Source organism: Antechinus flavipes, chromosome 4 (assembly GCF_016432865.1).
Source record: "Antechinus flavipes isolate AdamAnt ecotype Samford, QLD, Australia chromosome 4, AdamAnt_v2, whole genome shotgun sequence".
Classification (NCBI taxonomy): domain Eukaryota; kingdom Metazoa; phylum Chordata; class Mammalia; order Dasyuromorphia; family Dasyuridae; genus Antechinus; species Antechinus flavipes.
The window spans coordinates 384,630,486-384,655,454 of record NC_067401.1 but is presented as its reverse complement, the minus strand read 5'-3'; the positions used below and the strand labels follow the sequence as shown (position 1 = coordinate 384,655,454).

At 41.0% G+C, this 24,969-nt stretch overlaps 1 protein-coding gene across 2 annotated transcripts in view; it reads left to right on the top strand.

Annotated features, from left to right (window-relative positions):
• SOX13 (SRY-box transcription factor 13) overlaps positions 1-24,467 on the top strand; it is a 76,610-nt gene extending 52,143 nt beyond the window's left edge. The window contains exons 2-14 of one of the 2 annotated variants that reach the window (XM_051998570.1): positions 1,075-1,282; positions 3,434-3,542; positions 3,642-3,728; positions 6,124-6,296; positions 12,467-12,535; positions 13,226-13,337; positions 17,790-17,875; positions 18,365-18,527; positions 19,129-19,238; positions 19,670-19,766; positions 20,458-20,601; positions 21,573-21,789; positions 23,354-24,467. In XM_051998570.1, the coding sequence (XP_051854530.1) occupies positions 1,076-1,282; positions 3,434-3,542; positions 3,642-3,728; positions 6,124-6,296; positions 12,467-12,535; positions 13,226-13,337; positions 17,790-17,875; positions 18,365-18,527; positions 19,129-19,238; positions 19,670-19,766; positions 20,458-20,601; positions 21,573-21,789; positions 23,354-23,630 (1,851 nt within the window). In that variant the 5' untranslated portion in view covers position 1,075 and the 3' untranslated portion in view covers positions 23,631-24,467. Of the gene's footprint in view, positions 1-1,074; positions 1,283-3,433; positions 3,543-3,641; positions 3,729-6,123; positions 6,297-12,466; positions 12,536-13,222; positions 13,338-17,789; positions 17,876-18,364; positions 18,528-19,128; positions 19,239-19,669; positions 19,767-20,457; positions 20,602-21,572; positions 21,790-23,353 lie in introns of both variants that reach the window. The other variant, XM_051998569.1, reaches the window with a different exon arrangement.
• The last annotated feature ends 502 nt before the right edge of the window (positions 24,468-24,969 follow it).

Below are 24,969 nucleotides of genomic sequence, written 5' to 3'. Positions count from 1 at the left end.
AAGGTCACTTGGAGAAGGTATGATACTTTATAAAGTGCCAGATTTCAAATCCAATTCCTTGTTATTCATCTATGTAACTTTGGATAAGTCATTGAACTTGCTTTTTGCCTCTGTTCTCAAATGCCTAATGTGAGCATGGTAGATAAGATAGCCCTTTCTACCTTTGAAATTCTTCTTCCTAATTAAGGGGAAATAAACCATTTCTGAAGTACCCACTATATGCCAAGAACTTTGCTAAGTGCTTTAAAATTTAAACTTAGATTTTTTTGTTGTTGTTGGTAAATTCACTGTTTTTTCTTCTAAACCAGACCAAAGCGTTGAAGATTGAGTTGATAAGTAGTCATTGGCCATAATTATTCTCAATTTTCATAAACTGCTTTATCTAGAAAGAAAAATACCAGCTAGGAGGCAAAATAAATAGAATGTTGGGTCTGAATCAGAAAGATTTGTTGTATGATCGTAGACAAATAACTTAACTTCTGTTACCCTCAGTTTTCTCATTTGTAAAATGGGGATAATAATAGCATCTACCTCCCAGAGTTGTGTGAAGATCAAATGAGATAATAATTGTAAATTTTTAGTGTGTTGCCTGGCACATAGTAGGTGCTATATAAATGTTAGCTCTAATATCATTGCTATTATTGTGAGGATTAAATCAAATAATATTTGTGAAGGACTTTGAACAGTCTCTGGCACATAACAAGTGGGGTGTGTGTGTGTGTGTGTGTGTGTGTGTGTGTGTGTATGTGTCTCTGTCTCTGTCTCTGTCTCTGTCTCTGTGTCTCTCTCTCTTATTCTTCTCTCTTTCTGTGTGTGTGTGTGTGTGTGTGTGTGTGTGTGTGTGTGTGTGTGTGTGTGTACGCGTGCTTATTTTAACCTTTTCCTTTCCCTACATTGAAAGATTTATATGTAGGCAGCTACTCTTTCTTATCTTTTTGTACAGAATACAGAATTTAGACTTCTGACACTGGATGCCTATGTGGATATATTAAAAGTTGGGGAAATTGGCTGTGATATTGGGCTTCTAAATTTAGGTGAGACTCATTCTGATTTTTTCTTTCCTTTCTTTGTCAGGATGTCCATGAGGAGCCCCATCTCTCCCCAGCTGGCACTCGATGGCATTGGGACCATGGTGAACTGCACTGTTAAGGCAGAAGAAAAGAAGGATATATGCCAGGAGGCTCCATCTGGCCAGCAGGTGCCAGCCCCTGCTGCAGAGCCCTTGACTGGAGACCCAGCCCGCCCCGCTCAGGATGGAGCTGACTCAAGTGGCCCACCCCAGGTGACTTAATTACCCTTAGATTGCTCCAGATACAGTTTCCATCTTTCTGCCATTAGAGATTCATGCTCAACTGGAATCACAGGCCAGGGCAATGGTACTCAACCAGTTGGCAAAGTATCTCATTCAAGTAGAAAAGGATCCCTTTTGTTGGCAGGACTTGGGTTCATAGCTACAGTGGAGATCCAGTCCTATCATTTCATACATTAGAAAACTAAGACCCAGAGAGCTGAGGTAAGCTACTCTAGGTCACACAGGAAGTCATAGAACTGAGATTCGAATCCAGATCCTTTGAAATGTATATCCAGTGCATTTTGCATCACAACCTACTTCCTCTTCCTGGGTTTGTTCTTGGCTCAAAGTTGATTTCACCATACAAAATTAGTAAAAGCTAGACAATAAAATGGTTATAATACCATTTGTACTTTTTATTTCACAGACTTCCTGTGGGGAAAGAGTTGTAAACCTTAAAATGCTTATATGAATGTGAACTGTTATTATTGCTTTTTATGCTCACGTCCCTAACAGGGACCTGGCATTTGCTCATTTGGAGCAACTTTGCTATGCCTGGCTCTGTAAAAGAATAAGAAATACAGCCTGTGGTCACTACTTCATGGTGCCCCAGAACTAAAGCTAAAGAGACCTTATGTCATCTACTCGTAAATCCCACATTGTATTAGTGAGAGCACAGAGACATGAAAATACCCAACCCAGCCTCTCTTAGACTCCACTCTTCCCATTTTATCATACTGCCTCTGTCTTACATTACAGTCTAGTTGGAGAAAGAAGACAGGTACATGTAGATATCTAATGAGCTGTGTACTAATGAAACTCTTTTCCCATGTGACTCTTGGAAATCAGTCTTATTATACACCCAAGAGTTAAATAACCATACAAGACAACAATACAGTTTCTTTCTCATGAAATGAGGGGGGTGGACTAGAAGCTCTCTAAGGTTCCTTCCCGCTCTAAAATATTCTATGATTCTATTCAAAAGATGTCACAAGGCTTATAATTAAAGAGCCAGATGATGAAGGGTACAGACAAAAATGGCTGTGAGAGATGGGAGGAGGGAGAGATCTTTCTGGGCTGGTGTGGTCAGGGGAGGCTTCATGGAAAAAAGGAGGATTGGAGGAAGGCTCAGATGGCTGGGCTGGACGCCGATAATATCAAGAAGAAGGGGGGCTGTTTCTAACGGGAGAGGAATGGTGAGAGCCAACATATTGCTCTTAGAAGGGGATGGTGTATAGACTGGCCTAACTGGATTGAAAGGGAATAGTGGAGAAAGCTGTGGATGCAGCAATGTCAGTCCTGTGAAGGCAGGAGAGTCAGAAGCAGTAACCTTCTAACACTAAGGTCTCCTGAATTTCCATGGTACAAATGGTTCTGGAGATGGGATCTGGATTCAAATCTTGCTTCTGATGCTTAATCTCTCTCTGTTTTGGACAAATCATGTAAAGTCCCTTCCTTTTAAAAATTGAACTGGGTGGCCTCTAAGGCCCTATTTCTATCTATGATTCTTTGTAGGAGATAGAGGATTAGGGGTGAGTTATTTTGTTGTTGTTGTTTTGGCAAGTTACTTGCCCAAGGTATAAGGGGAGATTTGAACTCAAGTCTTCCCAGCTCCTAAGTCCTAAATACTGATTCACCTAGTTGTCCCAGTGTTATGGCTTCTTGATAAGCCAGAACCATTGATCAGGTCTTTCTGAAGCTGTATCCATGTTGTCATTCCCTTTTGTTAAATACTACAAAAGCATAGCTCAAAACGGAAAACCTTGTTCCCTTCTCTGGCTATATTTCTTTATCTTTTGTTTTGCTATCACTTACTTTAAGAAGAGTCCACCAGACTGAGAGAAAACTGTTGGTGTCTTTCCTTGCAATTGCATTTGACCTGAATAATGTGTCTTTGACTTAGCTAAAATGTGAAGTGGGGATTGTTTTTTACATGTCAGGGAGCTTGGAAATCCCATGTAAGAAAGGCACATATAGTTAAAAACAGCCTAGGTAATCTAAAACTCAGCCTCCTTTTTTCTACTTCTCCCAAAAAATCACTCTGCCTTTGCTGAAGACTTGTCTTCCCTCTGGTTGTGTGTCTTTCTGTGTCTGTGGGACAACCGGCCACATAATGACAATGTGGGATGAATTGTATTATAGGATTGCGGGTCCCCAAGAAGCGATGGACCCCCAGAACCTAGGAGATCTGGGCCTGAGCCAGCCACTGGGAGCCAAGAAAAGCTGGATTTTAATCGGAACTTGAAAGAAGGTAAGGTCTTCAAGGGCAAAAGTGGGTTTTCCAGAGTGCTGGGGAATAGTAATGGGAGATATTGGGAAAGGTCGATTTTCTTCTATTGGTTTTTTTCAGTTATGCCAACCATTGAGAAGCTTCTGTCCAGTGACTGGAGAGAGAGGCTTCTGGGAAGAAGCACTGTGGAAACCAAAGATGTCAAAGGTGAGGATTTTATACCTTGTAGAGAGTGAGTAGTGGATATGTGAACAGAAAGCTGAGTGTCCGTGCCATTTTCTTGAGTTGGTGGGCCAAGATATTTATAAAGTGCCTACTATGTGCTAGGTGCCAGCTATATAAAGAAAGATTTAAAAAGAGTCTCTATTTTCAAGGGATCACAGTTATTCCCACTAGTCCAATAGAGAGGCACTATGCACTCAACTATGGGATAAATTATCCACAGAGGGAAGGTATTAGAATAAAGTGGAATTGGGAAAATTTTTCTGTGGAAGATGGGATTTTAACTGGGATTTGAAGAAAGTCAAAAATCTAGGAGGTAGAGATGAAGAAGGAGAGGGCAGGGCTTACCTGCTCTTGCTGCTGGAGTTGGTGGGTTACCAGTGAAAATGCAGACCAATCAGTAGCTATTGAGATGGGGAGGATTGTAGTGGAAGTTTGTAGTGAGGATTGTAGTATCAAAAAAGAAAAGGGATCATATGCAGGAGATATTGGCAATAGTTTGGATATTGGGGGATGAGGGATAATTTGGATAGTAGGGGGAAGGGTGAGAGAGAATGAGTTGAGAATGTCATAGTTTGCTTGTATGGGCAAATGGGAGGGTGGTGGTACTCTCAATAGTAACAGGGGAATTCAAAAGAGGAGATTTTGGGGAAAGATAACAAGTTCACTTTTGAATTATTGAAGATACTTACAAGATGTCCACTAGGCATTTGGAGAGATGAGACTGAATATCAATACATGCTCTATGGCTAATATAGAACATTGTGTGATTTCACTTGTATAATTGATATCACATTGCTTGCCTTCTCAGTGTATAGGGAAGAGAGAGAATTTGGAACTCCAAATTTCAAAGGAAAACAATGTTAAATGCAAATAAATAATAATAATTTATATAATAATGATGAAAATAAAAATAAATGAACACAAACACAAAAGAATGTCAGCAGTAAGGTCAGGATTGGAAAAGTAGCTCTAAGACTCATCAGCAAGTATGAGAATTGAATCCAAGGGAGCTGATGAAGTGAAATGATATAGAGGGAGAAGACAAGAGGACCCAGGACAGATCCCCGTGGGACATATTTGGTTAGCATAGACCTGGATAAGGATCTAGTAAAGGAAACTGAGGTCAGATAGGTAAGAAGAGAATGAAGAGAGAGCAGTGTCACAAAAGCGTAGAGAAAAGAGGTATCAGGAAGATGAGGGTGATTCACAGTATTAAAGACTTCTTCATGAAAGTCAAGAAATATGAAGAATGAAAAAAAGGCCATTATTTGGTGATTAAAGAAATCATTTTTAATTTGAGAGAGCAATTTCCGTTGAAGAGATTGGAAGACAGACTGTGGAGAGTTAAGAAGATTGTAAGAAGAAAGAAATTGAAGGCACCTTGTGTTAAGGGTCTTCTCAAGGAAGTCAGCCACAAAACGAATGCTTAATAAGTGCTTATTAACTGATTACTTAATTCTTTTAACAGATTGGCAACAAAGTAGAGCCACAAGTCCTTGAAGTCAGAAGAACCTAGTTCTAGTCCATGCTATGTGACTTTACCTCCTCTTGCTTTACTTGCCTCTAATTTGATTCAATTCAGTCCAGATTTATTAAGTAGTTACTATTTGCGAAAGGTTTTTCTGTGTGCCAAGGACACAAAGTTAGATATAATATTTAGATTTAGATTTAGAGATGAAATGGACTTTCAAAATCATCTGGGCCAATCTATTTCTTTTATGGTCTCATGGATAGTTAGATGATGCAATGAGTAGAGTACTGGTCCCAAAATCAGGAGGACCTGAGTTTAAATTCAGCCTATGTGACCCTAGGTAAGTCATTTAATCCCAATTGCCTCACTATGAAGAAAAGAAAGGAAAAAAAGAAAAATAGTCAATAGAAGAGCCAGAATTGGAACTTCAGTGTTTTTTTTTTCAGTTTTTTTTTTTAACTCCAAATCCAGCAATCTTCCCCCAGTTTCTTAAACTCTGCTATTAAGTACCTTATACCCTAAAAGGAGGAAGACATATGCAGAGTTTGTATATCATAAAGGAAAGCAAAATACAGGAAAGTTGTGAATAAAGCAATGCTACTTACTCTTCAATGGCCCTGTGATGGGACTATTAATGAATGAAGCTCAGGCCCTAGCTCATAGCCCTATCTATTTGTACCCTTCTCTTATTTGTCCTGCCTTCTCACTGGTATTGTATTCTATCATAGCCCTCTGATTATGCGTGTCTTGGAAATGAGACCTGGAGACATTGGTCTAAGCCTGGGATGCCATATTACACAAGGGATCTCAAGGATTGACTTGAGAAGGAGAATACTTCTATGTCTGATTCACTATCTGTCTTATGGTTCTATGAGGAATTATGGGAAATGTTTATCATTTGAACAGGGACCCAAGAAAGCCTGGCGGAAAAGGAACTTCAGCTCTTGGTCATGATTCATCAGCTGTCCACTCTTCGGGACCAGCTCCTGACAGCTCACTCAGAGCAGAAGAACATGGCCGCCATGTTGTTTGAGAAGCAGCAGCAACAGATGGAGCTAGCCAGGCAGCAGCAAGAGCAGGTAAGCCCTGTCCCTCCCTCATCTTAAAATGTGGAAATTTGGTATTTTCAGGGATAAGACCCAAACAATCCTAACAACCAAGGACTCTGTATCAAGAATGGGAAAAATAACTTTAATAATTCTATATTTTATGTGTTGGCAATATGTGGGACAAACATGCAGAAGGAGATACGTATTTATATTAGGGAGGGAATATCCACTCTTTTAAGAATAACTGTAAGAACCAGGCACTTCTAGTTAGACTATGAATTCAAATGAATAATAGGCAGCAGAAGTCTTGAGTAAGTAGGGAGATATTAAAAGATCTCCTAGTTATCTTTGAGTTCAAGTCACTACATAACTACATAATTAGGAACTGAAAGTACTAGCACATGAGACTGCTGATTTTGGAGAAAAGAAGAGGTAGTGAAGGAATAAAAAAAGGGCAAATCACCTGATGAGAGACAGACAGACAGACACACACACACACACACACACACACACACACACACACACACAGAATGAGGAAAAAAAAAAAGACTAGTCGTCTTGACTTTGGAAAAGTCTTTTGACTCCTGGAAAAATTCCAAGTATATTATTGAAAAGATAGTTATTGAATATCTAAAAAAAAGAAATAGTGATTACAAAAAGGCTTCATCAAATCAGGTCATTTCAGACCAATATCATTTTTCTCCTTTTAGGTTTTCTAGAGAACATCAGCTATACATTTAGTTCACTTAGGTTTTATTTTTAATTTTTTTTCAATTTTTTCAAAATCTACTATTCCTCTCTCCTATCCCAATATGTACACACATATATATGTCTTATTCTGCTTTTAGAGTCCTTCATCTCTCTTATTGGGCAGTAATTATGTCTTATCATTAGTAATTGAGAGTTGTGATTAAGAGTTTTTCAAAGTTGTTTGTGTTTGCATTATTGCTTCTGTTGTATATAATTTGCTCTCCTGGTTCTGTTCTCTTCATTCTGTATCAGTTTATGTCAGTCTTCCCAAGTTTCTCTAAACCATTCCTTTCATCATTTCTTAAGACACAATAGTATTCTTTGACATTTATATATTAAAACTGGTTCACTCATTCCTCAAATGATAGGCATCTTCTTTCCCTTTCTTTGCTACTTGAAAAGGAGCTATAAATATTTTGTTCATCTTATAGTTAAAGTTAGTTTTGTTTAGGACTAATCTCTCTGTTAATCCATCTTCCCTCCAATTCCCTCTTCTATTTTTTCCTTTTCCTTGATGGTGAGTAAATTACATTTCTGTGCCTAACCTCTGTTTATGTTTGTATGTTTCTCTCTGTATGCTTTTCTCTACTTTTGACCAATTCATATGAGAGTGAGATTGAAATGACAAGTGCTTCCTTATTTGTATAGAGGTCTACCTGTGTGCCCTGATTATGTGAGATAATTTTTCCTAACCTTTTTCTTCCCTATCCCAGTGTATTCCTCATCTTTTTTCCATCTTCTAAGATCATTGAGACCTAACAGAATGAATCCCACTCTCTGTTTAATTAGATTTAGTCTGTGACCCTTGATGATGATTGGGCTCAGAGGGTACAATTATATTATTTTTGCATATTTGAGTTTAAGTGCTTGTTTGGTCCATTATGATCATTCCTGTTTCCCTTTTTATGTTTTTCTTCACTCTCATGATCAAAGTAAAACATTCATTAGCGCTAGTATTTTCTTTATTTTTAAAAACTTTTCCCTTGTATTTTCAATGGAAATACATGGAACTACTCTTATTACACTGAAGATCCATTTTTTCCTCCTTCTGTAGTATTATATTTAGGTTTGCTGAGTTAGTCCATTAATCTTGGTTGCAAGCATATATCCTTTACCTTCTGGAAAATCATATTCCAAGCTTTTCATTCTCCAATAGTGCTGGCTGCTAAATCATATGTGAACCTGACTGTAATTATTCAGTATTTGAATTCTTTTTATTCTGGCTACTTGTCTTTTTTATTTGTCTTAGAAACTCATTTTGGCTGTAATATTTTTTGGAGTTTCATGGGAAATTTTTTTTCCATGAGATAACCAATGAATACTTTTATTTTGTTCTTTACTTCTAAGAAATCTAGGTGCTCTTTGTTTGTTTTTAAGATTTCCTGAATTATGTCTAGGCTCTTGTTTCGTTCATGACTTTCAAGCAGTCCAATGACTATTTTTCTCCTCAATCTATTTTCTGTCAGTTTTTTAATGAGGTTTCTTACATTTTCTTCTAGTTCTTTTAGTCTTTTAACATTTCTTGTTCTCTCAGAGAGTCTTGAGTTCTATTTGGTCTATTCTAATTTAAGTTTATTGCTTAGGCAAGGTTTTGTACTCTTGTGCCAAGCTGTTAATTCCTTTTCTAATTTTTCCATTCCCTTTCTAACTTTTTTCTCTAGTGCTTTCATTTCAGTAACAAAAGCATTTTTAAAAACGATTTTAAAGATTCGTTTTATATCATCTTGTTTGAATTTGTATCCAAGCTGTATTTTTCTCTGAGATTTTGCTTATAGATGTTCTGGAGTCATTTGCTTATTCAGAGATTGTATCTTGAGTATCCCTGTCCCCATAATAAATTTTTATGATGGCATTTTTTTTATGATTGCTCATTCTTCCAATCTACTTCTTGATTTCAGACTTGTTATTTGGGCCAGGCCACCCAGTTCTGGAAGAAAGGCCTAGACTGGTTCTATTGCTGCTTTCCTTAGGGATATTGAATGTTATATTATCCTAGATTCTCAAGCTAAAGACCTACAAACTTTTAGCCCTACTATAGTGGTCATAGAATGTTGCTAGACCAATCACTGTCAACTCCCAGGGAAACTATTGGTTCAGAGTAACAAAACTGCAGGCTCCTCTTTCATTTGGGATTCCAATCATGGTTATTTCTCTAAAGGCTTTTAGACTCTAGACTAGAAGCTGGAAATAAGGCACCCTGCTCTGCTTCTAGGGATCTAAGTCACACCAATGCTATTTACTTCTGAACTTGTTCCTTTCTTCATTTACCACCTTAGATCTGAAACTGATCCTTAACTCAGAAAAATTTCTATACCCTGAAAAGCTACTCTTGTAGCAAGTCCCTTCCTTGATCTGCCCTGGATCTATGACCCAGAATTACTTGGCACTTTCCCCCATACTCTCTGTATGAATTCCATCCCATTATGAATCTGGTACATCCTCTTGCTTTGGTTTGTAGTCCTCTCCAGTTGGGCACTGGAGTACTGGAGTACTGGAGTACTCTGTACATGGCATATTCTTTTGCCAGACCTTGTCCGTCTTATTTACATACCTCTTTATCTCCTTATGCTGATTGGCAATGGAAAAACAGTTCACTGTGACTTTTTTCTTGTATTTTCTGCTCAAGGTTCAGTTTGGTTTGTTTTCTAGATCTGTTTGGAGGAATTTGGGTTGAGAAAAACTCACTTTGCTCTGTTTACTACTAGATTTTAGCCAAGTATTTGACAATGTCTTTTATGCTTTTCTGGAAAATGCAATGAGAAGTGAGCTGGCTGATAAGTCAGTTAGATTCAGATTTGATTGAATGGTAGAACTGAAACGAGGAGCCATTATGCCATGGTATCATCTTGGCATAAGGGTTGCAGTGGAAGACTTCAGGAGTTTCTATTTGGCCTCTGTGCTGTTTAACATCTCCTTTTTCTCAATATTTTTCTTTTAAAATTTTATTTATTTCCTTTAGAACTTAAATACAAAATAGAAAGAAAAATAGAAAAGGGAAAAAAATGTTCTCTGCACAGTAGGACAAAGGATAGGATTCAAAATATGTAACAATGAATTTCCATTTCAAGAAAGCGTATATAATAAAAGAATACATTGTATTCAGAATTAGGTTTTCTTTTGTTTTCTGCTGTGCACTTTTTACTTTAGTCTTTCTTCTTTCCCCCTCCCATTTCCCCCAAGCTGGCTACAGTGAAGCACAGATATATTTGTGTGTGTGTGTGTGTGTGTGTGTGTACACATATATATACATTTGTATACACATTCACATATATACCTATAATCATACATTTATATACACATATACATTCATATACATCTATATAAGGTTGTATAACACTTGTTTATCCTCTGTTTCTCTGTGTCTGTTTAACATTTCATCAGTGATTTGGATAAAACCATAGATGGCACATATCTCTAATTTGGAGGTTTTATTTTATTTATTTATTGCTGAGAAGATAGCTAACACACTATATGACCAAGTCAGGACACAAAAAGATTAGACAGGCCAGAATATTGGGCTGAATTTAATAATAATGTTGAGCTGACATTTAATTGAGTTATACTTGGATTCAAAAAATTAAATTCACAAGTACAAGATGGAGTACAAGATGGGGAAGACATGACTAGATAGCAGAGAAGACATTCCTGAATGATGGGCTCAACATGAATAAGCTGGATCAAGTGGCAGCCACAGAAAGCTAATGTAATCTTAGGCAGCCTTAAGAAAGTTGTTGTGTCCAGAATTAGGGCATTAGTAGTCCCTCTGCTTTCTGTTCTGGTCTGACCACATCTACATTATTGTGTCCAATTTTTGTTGTCATATTTGGACATCGATAAACTTAATACTGTCCAAAGCAGAACAATCAAGTTGGTCAGAGGACTAGAAATTGTTGCTCTCTGAAACTCAATGAAGGGAATCAGAAATATTAATTTACCCTGGAGAAGAGATTACTTGAAGGTGGTAGGACTATGATAGTTGCTTTCAACTATTTGAAGGGCTGCCAAGTAAAAGACGTAATATACTTGACTCCAGAGGATAGAACTGGATATAGTTAATAGAAGTTGTTTAAAAAAAGAAAATTTAGTTAGTTGTATCTCAAAGAGATTATAAAAAGAGAGAAAGGACCTATATCTGCAAAAATATTTATGGAAAGCCTTCTTCATGGTGGCAAAATATTGGAATTTGAGGGAATGCCCATCAATTGGGTAATAACTGAACAAGCTGTAGTATATGAATGTAATGGAATATTATTGTGCAGAAGATAGATTTCAGAAACCTGAAGAGACTTGTATGAACTGATGTAAAGTGTAATGAGCAGAACCAGAAAAACATTGTACTAGGTATTAGCAGCATTATATTGACTATGAATGATTCAGCTCTTTTCAGTAATACAATGATCCTTCAAGACAAGTACAAAGGACTCATAAAGGAAAATGCTATCCATATCCAGCTAAAGAACTGATAGATTCTAAATGCAGATCAAAGCAGAGTTTTTTTTTTGTTTACTTTATTCTTTTTGTGTGTTTTTTTCTTTTGATCTATTTTCACAGCTGTGCTAATATGGAAATACATTTTACATGATAGTACATAAATCAAATTGCCCATCATTTTCAGAGAGGAGGAAGGGAGGAGGAGAAAAATTTGGAACTCAAAATCTTGTAAAAATGAATATTTAAAATTGTCTTGACATATAATTGGAAAAAATAAAATACTATGTATATAAATATTTAAAGATTTAGGCTTAATATAAGGGGGAAAAGAATCTTCCTAACAATTAGAGCTCTGGAGATGGCTAGTTGGCACAGTGAATAAAGCACTAGTCCTGGAGTCAGGAGGGTAAATTCAAATATGGCTTCAGAAACTGTGGTCCCTAGACTAGTCACTTAATTCTGATTGTCTTAAAAAAGAAGGTGCAAAGAGCAGCTAGGTGGTGCAGTGGATAGAGCACCAGCCCTGAAGTCAGGAGAACTTAAGTTCAAATCTGGCCTCAGACACTTGGCACTTCCTAGCTGTGTCACCCTGAGCAAGTCATTTAACCTCAGTTGTCTCAGTAAAAAAAAAAAAAGAAGAAGAAGAAGAAGAAGAAGGGGGGAAAAAGCTTCAAAATCAAAATAGCTCGCCTGGCAAAGGATTGAGTTTTGTCTCATTGGAGGTCTTCAAGCAATCCATTATCTAGTATATTCCTTAGTTGGGTAAATTCTGACCATTTAAGAAAGGAAGTGGATTTTGAAGCTTGAATGACTTCACTGCCTCTATTTTCCTTCTCCTGACGCTGAAGAGACTCTACATGGGACTAGGTTTCCTTGGAAATTCTTTAGTTTGCCACAGCACAGATTGGGCCAGGGTATAAGGTGGCCAATTCTATAGGGTTGGGACATTCATTCCTCTTGGAAAAGGGCTGTAGGCATGCAAGAGCTAATTGGGCATGGTCCTGTTCTTTTACCCCTAGATAGCAAAACAGCAACAGCAACTCATTCAGCAGCAGCACAAGATCAACCTCCTCCAGCAGCAGATCCAGGTAAAGAGAGAGCCAGGGTTGTCAACACAGCATGGTGAGGGGTGGATCATGGATGGGATGGGAATGGGAGGGGAGGTAAGCTTTAAAGTATGATGTCATGGATAGAGTCAGAAGGACCGAGACTCAAATTTTGCCTCTGATATTAGCAGAGTGATCATAAATAGGACAGAGCATTCCCAGTCCTCAGTTTCCTCATCTGTAAAATGAAAGGATTGGACTCCATAGTCTTTAAGTCCCTTCCAGGCTAAATCTATGATCCTATGTCTATCTTTAGAGACTCTTCTACAACAAGATATTCTACTAGCCATCTTCTTTTTTCATACTCAGTTCTTCCCTGTTTGACCTTGAAGTAATTTCCCTCTTTAGGCCTCAGTTTCCTCATCTGTAAAATAAGGGAATATAGTAAATGATCTTTAAGCCTCCTTCTGACTCTAAATATATGATCTGTAATATGATTTCCCTAATAGGAATTGGATATTCATAGAACTGTAGACATGGAGAAAGCAAAAATAAAACAAACAAACCAAAAAAGAAAAAAGAAAAAACAGGTATCTCTTTGGCTAGCTGGAAGTTAAAAAAAAAAAATTTGAGTGCTTTGCCTATCCACCCATAGGTTCAGATGCTTCCTAGCATGCCCTGGAGTTGCCACATCTGGGGAGCTCACATGGGGGGTTTCTTTCCCTTCAGCAGGTCAACATGCCTTATGTCATGATCCCTGCGTTCCCTCCCAGCCACCAGCCCATGCCTGTCACCCCTGACTCCCAGCTGGCATTACCTATTCAGCCCATCCCTTGTAAACCAGGTAAGTAGAGGATTCTGGGGGGAAGGTGGGGAGTCTCAGGGCTACTTGTGAAAAGGAAAGGATCTCTAGAGACAGCCCTGGAAATCTGGAGATGTTGGTCCTATTCCTGGTATGATCATTGACTTATGCAACATTGTACAGTCCTTGGTCTTTTGTGGTCACCATTTCTTCATTTGTTCAAGAACTAGATAACCATTTCCCTACATACTTCACAGTGGGATAGAGAGAAACCAATGAAGTCATTCACTAATCCAATAAACATTATTGAGCACCTACCCTGTGCAAAGCACTGTTTTATGGAATAGCAAGATGTAATCACTGCCCTGAAGGAGCTAACACTCTACATTAATATCTGCAGGATCTCAATTTAGTGGCATTAGATATTATCACCATTTTACAGATAAGTTAACAGAGACTCAGACTGGAAATGACTTGCAAATCAAGGTTATGTAGCTGATAAATGGAATATGTGGAATTAAAATCCATATCTTTAAACTCTAATTCCAATGCCTTTTTCAAAAAATCTGTGAAAAATATATAGGGAAAAAAATTTATATATATACACTGTGTGTGTATGTATATATACATATATATATATATTACACATATATATGTAAAATATATATGTGTAATATATATACATATATTTTTGTGTGTGTGTGTGTGTAAAATATATATATATATATATATATATAGGTTGCTTCAACATGATACAGAGGGAAAATGGTCAACTCTGGACCTGACCTACTGTATGATACTTACCTGTATGACAATAGGCAAGTGATCTAATTTCCTCCAGACTTGAACTGCATCAGTAAAATGAGATGATATTGAACTCGATGAGGTCCCTTCTTCTGTCATTAAATTTATTATGATCTTTTGCCATTGATTGCTTTACAAATGTAAGGAGAAATTGGTTTTCTCCAGGCTTCTGGGGCCACTAAGGCCAACATGAGGATTTGATCCAATCTGAACTTTTTTTTGGGGGCAACTAAGTGGCACAGTGGATAGTGTGATCAGTCTGGAGTCAGGAAGATTCATCTTCTTGGGTTCAAATTTGGCATCAGACACTTCCTAGCTGTGTGATCATGGGCAAGTCATTTAACCCGGTTTGTTTCAGGAACAAGGAAATGGCAAACCACTCCAGCATCTTTGCCAGGAAGGCAGTAAATAGGGTCACAAAGAGAGTTAGACATGACTGAGGGGAAAAAAAAAAAAGACTGAACTTATCTCTCTGAAATCTCCAAGCACATCATTTCCTCCTTCTTTCTCATTTTTAGTTGCTACACTAGCCATACTAATCCCCACAACTCTTCCCTTCTAAATTTAAAACTCAAGAGGAGTTAAAACTCAACAGTTCCCAAATCTGTTTTCACCCCAGTCCCACTGGTACACATATATATGTACAGCCCTATAAAATACTAGTTCATGGGGATAAAGAAGGAAAGGGAATGGCAGAGAGGGCGGACTCAGCCACTGGCCAGAAGGAGAGTTGATTAGAATTCCTGTTAGTTCACTACCTAATTTCCTTTCAGCCTGTGTGGGTCAGCTGGTCAGTGACACTGATTGAAGGCTAGTGTTTACTTAGCTCAGTACTTGGCACTTTGGAGTGAGCTACAAAGAATAATAGGCACTACTTTAAAAAAAAATAAAACTATTGTTATAAATTTGATATTGAAATACAACCTATCAATCTTGCTTAGCAATGATTTACATTGAAATAAATTAGTCTCAATATAAAGTATTGGCAAGAAGTTTGCCTCCCCTCGCTCTTAACATCAGGATTCTTTATCCATTCGTTTTCTTTGCTTGTCTTCCTGTGTTGGTAGTGAGTGTATACTGCTACCTGCTCCTTTCACCTGGTATTATTTCACACAGGTCTTGACAGATTTTTTTAGTGTCTTCATACTTGTGAGCTTTAATTGTAGTGTTCTGTTTTATTAATGACTATAATTTCTTTAACCAGTGCCCTATTATTGGACATTTGGGTTTCTTCTAGAGCTTTTTTTGTGGATTTTGGTTTTGTATAATTACTTATATTGCTGCTATAAAAATATTTGTTACAGATGGTTCTTTTTGGTTTGATTTGGCTTTGGGGCACATGTTTAGAAATATATTCCCAACAATGGAATTACTAGGACTATCGCTTGCTTATTATCTTTAATAAGTAAGGTAGGTAGGTGTTGCAGTGGACAGGACGTTGAGCTTAGAGTTCAAACATGGCCTCAGATACTCCCCAAATATATGCCCCCAAACAAGTCATTTAAACTCTTATTTGCCTCTTGTGTTTCCTCTTGTGTAAAATGGTAACAACAATAGCACCTACCTCCCAGGGTTTTTCATAAGGATAAAATGAAATAATAATTGTAAAGTGTTTAGCACAGCGCCCAGGACATAGAACCTATATAAATGTTATTATTGTTATTATACACTGTGATTTAGAAGATTATAGGCTGAAGACTGTAAAGTGCACTAAAGAGTTAGATTCAGGGATAAGGAGAATCTGGGTTCAAATCCTGTCCCTAATACTAGCTGTGCAACCAAGAGAAAGTTACTTTTGCTTCCTGAGCCTCAGTTTCTCATTTGTAAAATCTGTAGTACCTACCTCACAGGGCTCTCTGAGGCTCCAACAAGATAATATGTGTGAAATGCTTTTCCCATTTTAAAAAAGTGGGTGAGATATTCCCATAGCTCTCTGTTACTAGAGAGGCTCAGGCTGATGGATTACTGCATTCAGGAGTTCTGAGCTACAGTGGCATTAAAGTCACATCTGGTGATTTTGTTAATCTTACACCAGCCTCTGGGACGGGAGGGCTACCAAGATTCTCAAGGTAGGATAAACCAGGCAAGTCAAAAAAATGGCACAGTGCAAAGCTTCTATACCAGTCAGCAGTGGGACAGATAGCCGTGAATGGCTGCTCTCTTAGCCTGGCCAAGATAGGGATATCTGGACTCAAAAAAACAAGCAAGCAAAGTTTAAAAAAAAATTGTGCAAGTCTCAACTACAGTACTATAGTACTCTTATGTATAGTACCCACCTATGAAATAGCTGAAAAAAGATTTTTACATGGTGGCTCATCAGCAAGAACAATCAAGAATGGCATAAATAAGAAAATGGCCAAGTGCCGGAGGTAACGCTGAAATACAGCTGATTAGTCAGGGAAGCGTCATGCTTTGAGCTGTTTTAAATAATCAGGGCCATATATACTGTCCTATTTGCTTGGTGCAATTCCCTAAGTTATCCCAGAATACTCAGTAAAGTAGAACAACCCTCTGATAAGCTCCTAGATAAGTATTCCTTAAAATGCAGCTCTGATCTGTCACTCCTTAACTCATGAGTTGTGAGTGGCTCCTATAAAATAATCCAAATTCTTTAACTTATCACTCAAGGTCAATTTAGATCACAACCATCCTTGCCTCAGTTTCTCGAAACAGAAGAGTCTACAGATGTCATTGCTTCAACTGCCTTGTTTTGCAGAGCAACTGAGCCCTCTGGTAGTAAAGTGACATTCCATCTAAGAGTAGAGAATCAGGATTTGAATTAGGGTCTTTTGACTCCCGATTCAGCGTTCTTTTCACCCAAAAGCTATAACTACCTTTCTTCTATCCCTCCCCATATATTCCTATTCCTTTTCATTTGGTCATGTTGTATGAAATGTCCATGGAACCCATCTCCTACTGTCAGAACTGTGCACCCTAAAAGACCCATCTCAGGTGGTCACACCTTTGCAACCTTCTCTGATCTTCCCAAACAGAAGACAAAGCATAGGATTTAGAGCCATCTGGGACTTTAGAGATGGTCTTTTGGCTCTCTTATTTCTCTGCACTCAGCAGTTCTTGATTCCCCCCCATTTATGGCCCTCCTCACTTACTGCTTTGTCTCCCCAAGTAGACTATAAACTCCCCAAGGGCAGTTCACCAGTTGTATTTTCTCTTTGTATCCCTTTCAGTATCTTATACACTCAAGAGATGTTTGTTGAATGGACCAAGGCAGAAACTTGGGAGGGAGGTTTAAGTGTTTAAAATGTTGCCTACAGCAAGGCTTTTTATATTTTCTCTACTCAGGACCCCTGAGAAATTTTACATGACCCCAGATATAGGTATATGAAACAGGTATACAATTCAAACATTTGCTCATAATAAATAATTCCATGATCCCCACATTTAGTTATGGGCTGCACCCACATTTTAAGAAGGTTTGGCCCAGAGCCTCTATGTTTATATGAGGGTGTGTAGAGTGTGTGTCTCAAAATCAGAATCCTGAGAAGACTAGTGGGTAGAGTTTGTTGGCTGATCAGATGCTGGAAAGGAGAACTGCTAAAGCCAAGCTGGAGACGAGAGCTCAAACCCTCTATCTGTCCAAATGTTCTGGTGGCTGATGGGCCTCGTCAAGCAGGGTTTCTGCTGTTCTATACTCATCCAGGACTTTTCTTCTTGCCGCCTTTTCCACAGTGGAGTACCCGCTGCAGCTGCTGCACAGCCCCCCTACCCCTGCTGTGAAGAGGCCTGGGGCCGTCTCTACCCATCACCCTCTCCAGGTACTGTGAGCTCCCAATCTGGGCTGGGGAAGGGACAGTTGGAAGAGAGATTCATTCTGCCCGCTCCACCCCCTACACACACACCTTGCCTCCTGGACCCAGAGAGAAAAGCTGGCCTGGACCCCGGGCATTTTCTGGTATCCCTGGGAAGGAACTGGAGATAGAGACTTTTACTCATTTTCTGCTCCCACAAGGCCTTGATTGGGGAGGTGGGAGTGTGAGAAGGGAATAACAAAAATGGCAAGATTCAATCAGTTATAGCTACTTATTTATGTTTGAATCCCTTAACCTTATTATACTCGTCTTAAAGCTAAACCACTGAGCACAAATGCTTTAGTCTGTGTCGCTTGATGCCCTTCTCACTATCTTTCTGTGTGTATTTGAATCAATCCATCCTTTGATCCCTATGTGTGTCTACCTAGATAGGCTTCCATCTGTCTCTGGGTCATTCACCCCTTTCCTCCTTTTTTCTGTCTCGATTTCCGCTAGGAGTCTTCACAACCTCTGAATTTGACAGCCAAGCCCAAAGGTCCGGAGCTGCCCAACACTTCCAGCTCCCCCAACCTGAAGATAAGCACCTGTGGTCCCCTCCCCGCCAACCACGGGGCTCCCACTCGGGATCTCCAGGCCAGCCCACCTAGCCTACCCCTAGGTAAGCCTCACACCCTTCCCTCTTCCTTTACCCCACTTGTCCCCTTCTCATTCCTCCCATATCCAAGGTTTGAAAGTAGGCTAACAGAGAAAGTACACTGGTCTGGCAGGAAAGAGACTTGAAGTCTGGCTCCAACTCTGCTAATTGTTATGAGGATCAAATAGTAATAAAAAAGGTACAATATGATTTGAAGCCTTATAAGCACTGTATAAATGTTAGCTATGATTGGATGATTATTAGCTATTATTAATCAATAAAAATAAAAAAACCACAAATATTATTAGATATTTAAAACTATTTGATGATTAATGATAGTAACTGTGTGATCTTAACCAAGTCATTTCTTTTGGGGGGGGTTTCAATTCTTTCACCTTAAAAATTGACTGGATATTCACTGAGTCTCTATGTTATCAAGACCACCATCTCCACTGGATGCCATTTCCCCTGCTGGGAGAGGACCAGATGTCCCTGTGTCCTAGCAGGGGAGAATTTACAAGGCCATGGAAAGGAGTCTGTGGTAAAGGTTGAAGCAGGAGGCTTGCTTCTCTAAGGGAAGGATCCTATGTTTGATGATCTCTCCTTCTCTCTTCTCCCTCTGAAGGCTTTCTGGGTGAGGGTGATGCTATCACCAAAGCTATCCAGGATGCCCGGCAGCTGCTGCATGGCCACAGTGGGCCCATGGAAAGCTCTCCTAATGCATCTTTCAGGAAGGTAAGGATTTGGCCCCCAGGACACACAGAATAACAGGAATCAGTTGGGCACAGGTACTTTATTTTGATTTGAGGATTAAAAGATAATTTGAAGGAAAAACAAGTGATGTAGTGTATAAAGAACTGGCCTCCAAGTCAGAAGACTTGGATTCTTGTCCTACCTCTTACATTGATTGAAGACCTTGGACAATCTCAATTGCCTTGGCAATCTCAATATTTTGCAGAGGTTTTTTTTGACTAAGGTAGTTTCCTGGTCTGGGAGTTCTTTACACCATTAAAATCACAGATTAGTCCCTAACCCTGGGACGAAATGAAGAGAAGAAGGTAAAAGTTCTGGCAGGGAAGGGGACAGGACCTTCAGTAGTCGGGAGGTGGGAAGGGTGCTGTACAGCCATGGGCATTTTTCCCACCACATCCTGTCTGCAACCCTAGGACCTCATCAACCTGGAATCATCCCCAGCCAAGGATCGGCTGGAGGAGAGCTGTGGGCACCAGCTGGATGAGACCATACTGAGCTGTGACATGGATGGTATGGTCCCCCAGGTTTCCAGGGGATCGGGAAGTTCTCATCCCCAGTCATTTCCTAGTGGAATCCCTAAATGAGACCTGGGATGTAAAAGCGGCAGAGGGTGGGTTTGGGATTGGTGCCATCTGTATCTCTGCTGTCTCTGTTGTTGTCTCTGTCCATCTGCTAACAATTTATTTATTTCTCTCCTTCTCTGTCACCTTAGTGTTCCTCCCCTGTCTCTAATGTCTGTCAATCTTAACAACATCTCTGTGTGTATCTTCCCCATCTCCATCATTTTTGGTTCACTGTGTCTCTTCCTTTTCATTCTTTCCTTTACTGCCATATTTGGGGCTCTTAGTCCCCATTGATCTTTCCCATGGCCAGATACCTGGTCTGGGAAGATAAGGATGGGGAACCTGTTTCCCCCAAATTACTTAGTTAAAAGGAAGAGGCAAGGAGCCCCTTTAGAAATACAGGCTTCAGAAGTTGGAAGGAACATCAGGCATTGGTTGCTCTTCCTTAATGGGAATATCTCCTTTATAATATTCCTGACTAGTCATCATCCTTTGATCTCCATTCAAAGTCCTCCAGTAACAGAGAAACCATTTCTTCCTCAAGCAGTCCATCTCCCCCCTCCTCCCTTCTCCCTTCATCCTCTTTCTGGTTTACAAAGGTAGATCAACTCTTGTTTCTACCCTACACCCCCTCCTAGGTTCCCGACACTTTCCTGAGTCCCGGAACAACAATCACATTAAGAGGCCCATGAATGCCTTCATGGTGTGGGCCAAGGATGAACGACGAAAGATCCTGCAAGCCTGTCCTGACATGCATAATTCCAGTATCAGCAAAATTCTTGGTGAGCAAACCAATGGCAAGGGGATGGGGGAGTGTCTGCTGGGGGGCACGGGCTTCCTTATGTTTCCTGTCTGGTTGCTCTTTGTAGTGGTTGTTTTGTTGGCTGGGGACACCAGATTTGGGGGTCCCACTCAGACATAGTTCTCTTTGGTGGAGACTTTGTTGATTCTGGTGAGATCTAGCAGAGTGTATGAGATACTCACTTGTCCGAAGCAGTTTGATGGCACCATGGACAGAGAGCACTGCACTTGGACTCAGAAAGTTCTGTGTTCAAACCCAGTCTCAAACCTCATTCAACAGTGGGACTCTGGGCAAAATCATTCAAATTCCCTCAAGCCTCAGTCTCCTCCCTTGTAAAATGAGAACAGTAATGGCACCTACTTAAACCTTAATGACCAGTAGCATTCATGGATGGGTGTCCTGAATATCCCACAAAAGTCAAGGATGATGGAACCTGCCATTGCCCAGATTACTCTTTGTACAAATGTGTTCATTTGCATATATAAGACTTATTGACGAGGTTTCAGCCTGTTTCTAACGGTGGGCACGGACCCTTCCAGCAAGGCGGCTCTATTCAGGTGCCCACAAAGAATCCTTTATGATTGTGGGAGTCCATCATTGGACAATTATGTTGTCGTTATTCAGTCATTTCAGTCATGTCTGACTCCCTTTGGAGTTTTCTTGGCAGAGATACTGGAGTATTGGCCATTTCCTTCTCCAGCTCATTTTGTAGATGAGGAAACTGAGGGAAATAGGGTGAAGTGACTTGCCCAGGATCACACAGTTAGAAAGTGTCTGAGGTTGGATTTGCACTCAGGAATTATCCAGGCTCGGTGCCCAATGCATTATGGTGCGTCCCATTGGATTTTACCCACCGGGGGTTGGGGGGATAGGGGAGTAGGGTAGGAGGGTGGCGCTCAGGGTTGGGCTTGGAGCGAGCTGCTGGGACTCATACCAGGATTGGGTTGCTAGGCTCCCGTTGGAAGTCCATGACCAACCAGGAGAAGCAGCCATACTATGAGGAACAGGCACGACTGAGTCGCCAGCACCTGGAGAAGTATCCTGATTATAAATATAAGCCTCGACCCAAGCGCACATGCATTGTGGAGGGCAAGCGACTTCGAGTCGGGGAGTACAAAGCTCTGATGAGGAACCGGCGCCAGGACGCGAGGCAGAACTACGTGATCCCGTGAGCCTCCTGCACTCCCCTTCCCTCCCTCCCCCCCAGTTCTTTTCCCTTTCTGGCCAGCTGGGTGATCTGGGAAAGAGGGGAATAGGGTGGTCAGTTTTACCACGAATGAGCAGATATAAAAGGGGCAGAGAGATTGGAGAATTCTACATTGGCTCATAAACTTCAGGCTAAAAGGATCATCCATCATCAGGATCCTAGCTAAAAGAAACCTTTAAGATCATCTAGTCCATTCTCCTAATTTTGCATTGGGGTAAAGTGAGACCCAGAGACAGGAAGTAACTTGCCCAGAATCATACATGTTATAGATCAAATAATGATGATTCAAATCCAGGTCCCTTTACTCTAGAGCCAGAAAATTAGATTTTGGTTTCTGCGTTTGTAAAATGAAAGGGTTAGACTAGGAGACCTTTAAGGTCCCTTTCCATTACATATGACATATACTGACAAATGTTTAACAACTGGCTCCCTCTTTCTGCCTGAAAAAAATATGCATGACACATTTTAAAATTCAATCTGTTAATATTTCCTCCATTATCTTCAAATATATAATATGCAATCAACAAAACAATAAATCAAGCCCTGATTCATCAAATTTATTTATTTCTGAAATATAAATACACTGAAAATTTTTCCATTGGCTCTCAAGAGCTGAGAACTATTTCAGACTGACTCCTCCAGAGTTCATGGGTCACTATAACCTGATTGTGTCATTTGCCTTTCTGCCGTACCAACACACGGCAGCAGACACACAGGGACTGGCTGTGCACTGCTCCATCCTCCAGAGCAGAATCAAATAAAAAAATACTGATTTATCAAACAATATTACTTTGGGGTGACGGTGGTCCTTAGAGAGTCTTCTTTTGACATAGGATTTCTCACTATGGTTCCTTTAAATAGAAATGCTTTTGGCACAGCTAAAAGCTGATTTGATTTTTAAAATGGATTCACAACCAACTCCCGGAGAAGATAAATATGTTGTAAAAGTAAGGTACCCACATAAACGCATGATTGCATAGAAGCAAGCACGTGAGTCCCCCTGTAGCCAGCCCTCCTCCTGCTGTTCTTATACGACTGCTCTTCGGTTCAGCAATTCAAAAGCTCAGGCAGTCGTGAGCCCAGGAATTTTGAGTCTTATATACTAATCCAGGGTATAATAGAAAAAACGCTGCTTTTGAAGTCAGAGGAGATGACTTCAATCTTGCTTTTAATGCTTGACTATCTGTGGGACTTGGTCAAGTGATTTAAGTTCCTTGAGAACTGTTTCCTCACTGAAACCGAAGGATTAGATTTCTGATCCGATGGAGTGTATATGTAGTTGGGGGAGGGAGTGGAGGGAGAAAGGACCACATGCACGTTCATGTCTGGGTCCTTGTCCTGAGTCCCATTTCCCCACCTCAATGAGCATCATGGAATCGGAGGGATAATGCTTTTGGTTCTCCCAGCCCTAAAGGATTTGGGGGGAGAAACGATAGGAGTGGGGTTGGGGGTAAGGAGATCGGGGTAAATCTGTGCGCTTTTGGGACCAGTACTAACACCCTCCATCTTACCTCCCGCTCCCCAGCCCACCAGGCAATCAGATGCAGATGAGCTCCCCGGATGTCCTGTATCCCCGGGCCCCCGGAATGCCACTGGCACAGCCCCTTCTGGAGCACTATGTGCCCCGAAGCCTGGACCCCAGCATGCCTATTATCGTCAACACCCGAAGCCTTAAGGAGGAAAACGAGGGAGCTGAGGATGGGCACTCGGTGGCTGACGGGGAGATGTTCCGGTACAGTGAGGAAGAAGACTCCGAAGTCGAGGAAAAAAGCGATGGAGAGTTGGTGGTGCTTACAGACTGAGCTGGGCTTGGGGGGTCCTGCCCTCCTGCTCCCCCCACGCATATCTTTTAAAGGGAGAGGAGAAGGCTAACAAGGGCTTGTCCCCGACCCTCTCGGGCACTCCAGCTGAGCTGGACTGTGTAGGTACCTGGACAGGGATGTGTCCGGGAGATGGGCACAGTGTGCATATGTACATACATCTATGCAGGGGAAATAGGAGCAGGAAAGGTTGAATCCTACGCCAGGATGGTTCACCTGGAAGGAGACATCCTCTCTTGGGGGGGCTTCAGAGCCAGCAGGGTTGGTGTGGACTTTAGGAAAAGAGGGGGTGCCTAAGTTCCTGGAAAAGGAGAGCTTCATGGTCTGGCCCAGCTTCCTGTCATCAACCAAGCGAGACCCTCAGGAGTCCCCTGATAGTCACACCTCGGAGGTTACTGTCTGACCCTCTCCTCCCCCCCACTTTGGGGTCCTGGTTGCTGCAGCCCTCCCCCACACCCTCTTTTCTCATCTCCCTTGATCTGTTGGGAAGGTGGTATCTATTTTCTGTGCTCATTTTCTCCATCTGCTCCCCATCCTCCACTCCGCTCATAACCCCATGTCTGGGGTAGCAGCCCTCCTCATTCATTCTGCATCGGCTTCCTGCTGGGCTTGCCCCACTCCCACGGGGCTTTTTCCAGGATCTCTGTCTGCTTGGTGTAAGTGAGCCCAAGGCTGTGTGAGAGTCTCTTGTCTATCTGCCGTTCCCCTTGACCCCCTCACTCTCTCATTTCTTCCCACTGGGCTGTCTCTGTCTCGGGTGTCCAGCGTGTGTATCTGTGTGTTTGTGTTAGCGTAGGGTGTGTGTGTGTGTGTGTGTGTGTGTGTGTGTGTGTGCGCTCATGTGGTTCATGTGTCCCCATTCTGGGGGATTCCTGTGTCTCAGGATTCCTGAGGGGAGGCTTCTTTCCGCGCCTCCTCCGCCTTTGCTAACTCTGGACATCGCTCTCAGTGAGTACCATTAGACTCCTTGCCTTTTTGTAGCTCTCTGTGGGTCTCAGGTTCCTTTTCTCTGTGTGTGTGTGTCTCTGTCCTGGGTCTGTTTCCTTATTGATTTGCTTCTCCCTGGCAGGACGCCCCTACCCTTCTGGAGCCACCCTTTGTGTCTGGACCTCTCCGTGTGTCTGTGGGGCTCAGTGTTCGGAGCTGTCAGCCACCCTGACCTCCTCCCTCTCCCGTTTGCTGCCTGCCAGTCCATTCCCACGGAGCCATTTTTAGCTCTTGAGACGCATGAGAACGCAGCCTTTCCAAGGGGCTACCCAGCCCCCAGCCCTAGGCTGCCCGACTTAGGCCCTGGTTCCCAGCAGAGGGGAGTGAGGGGGGG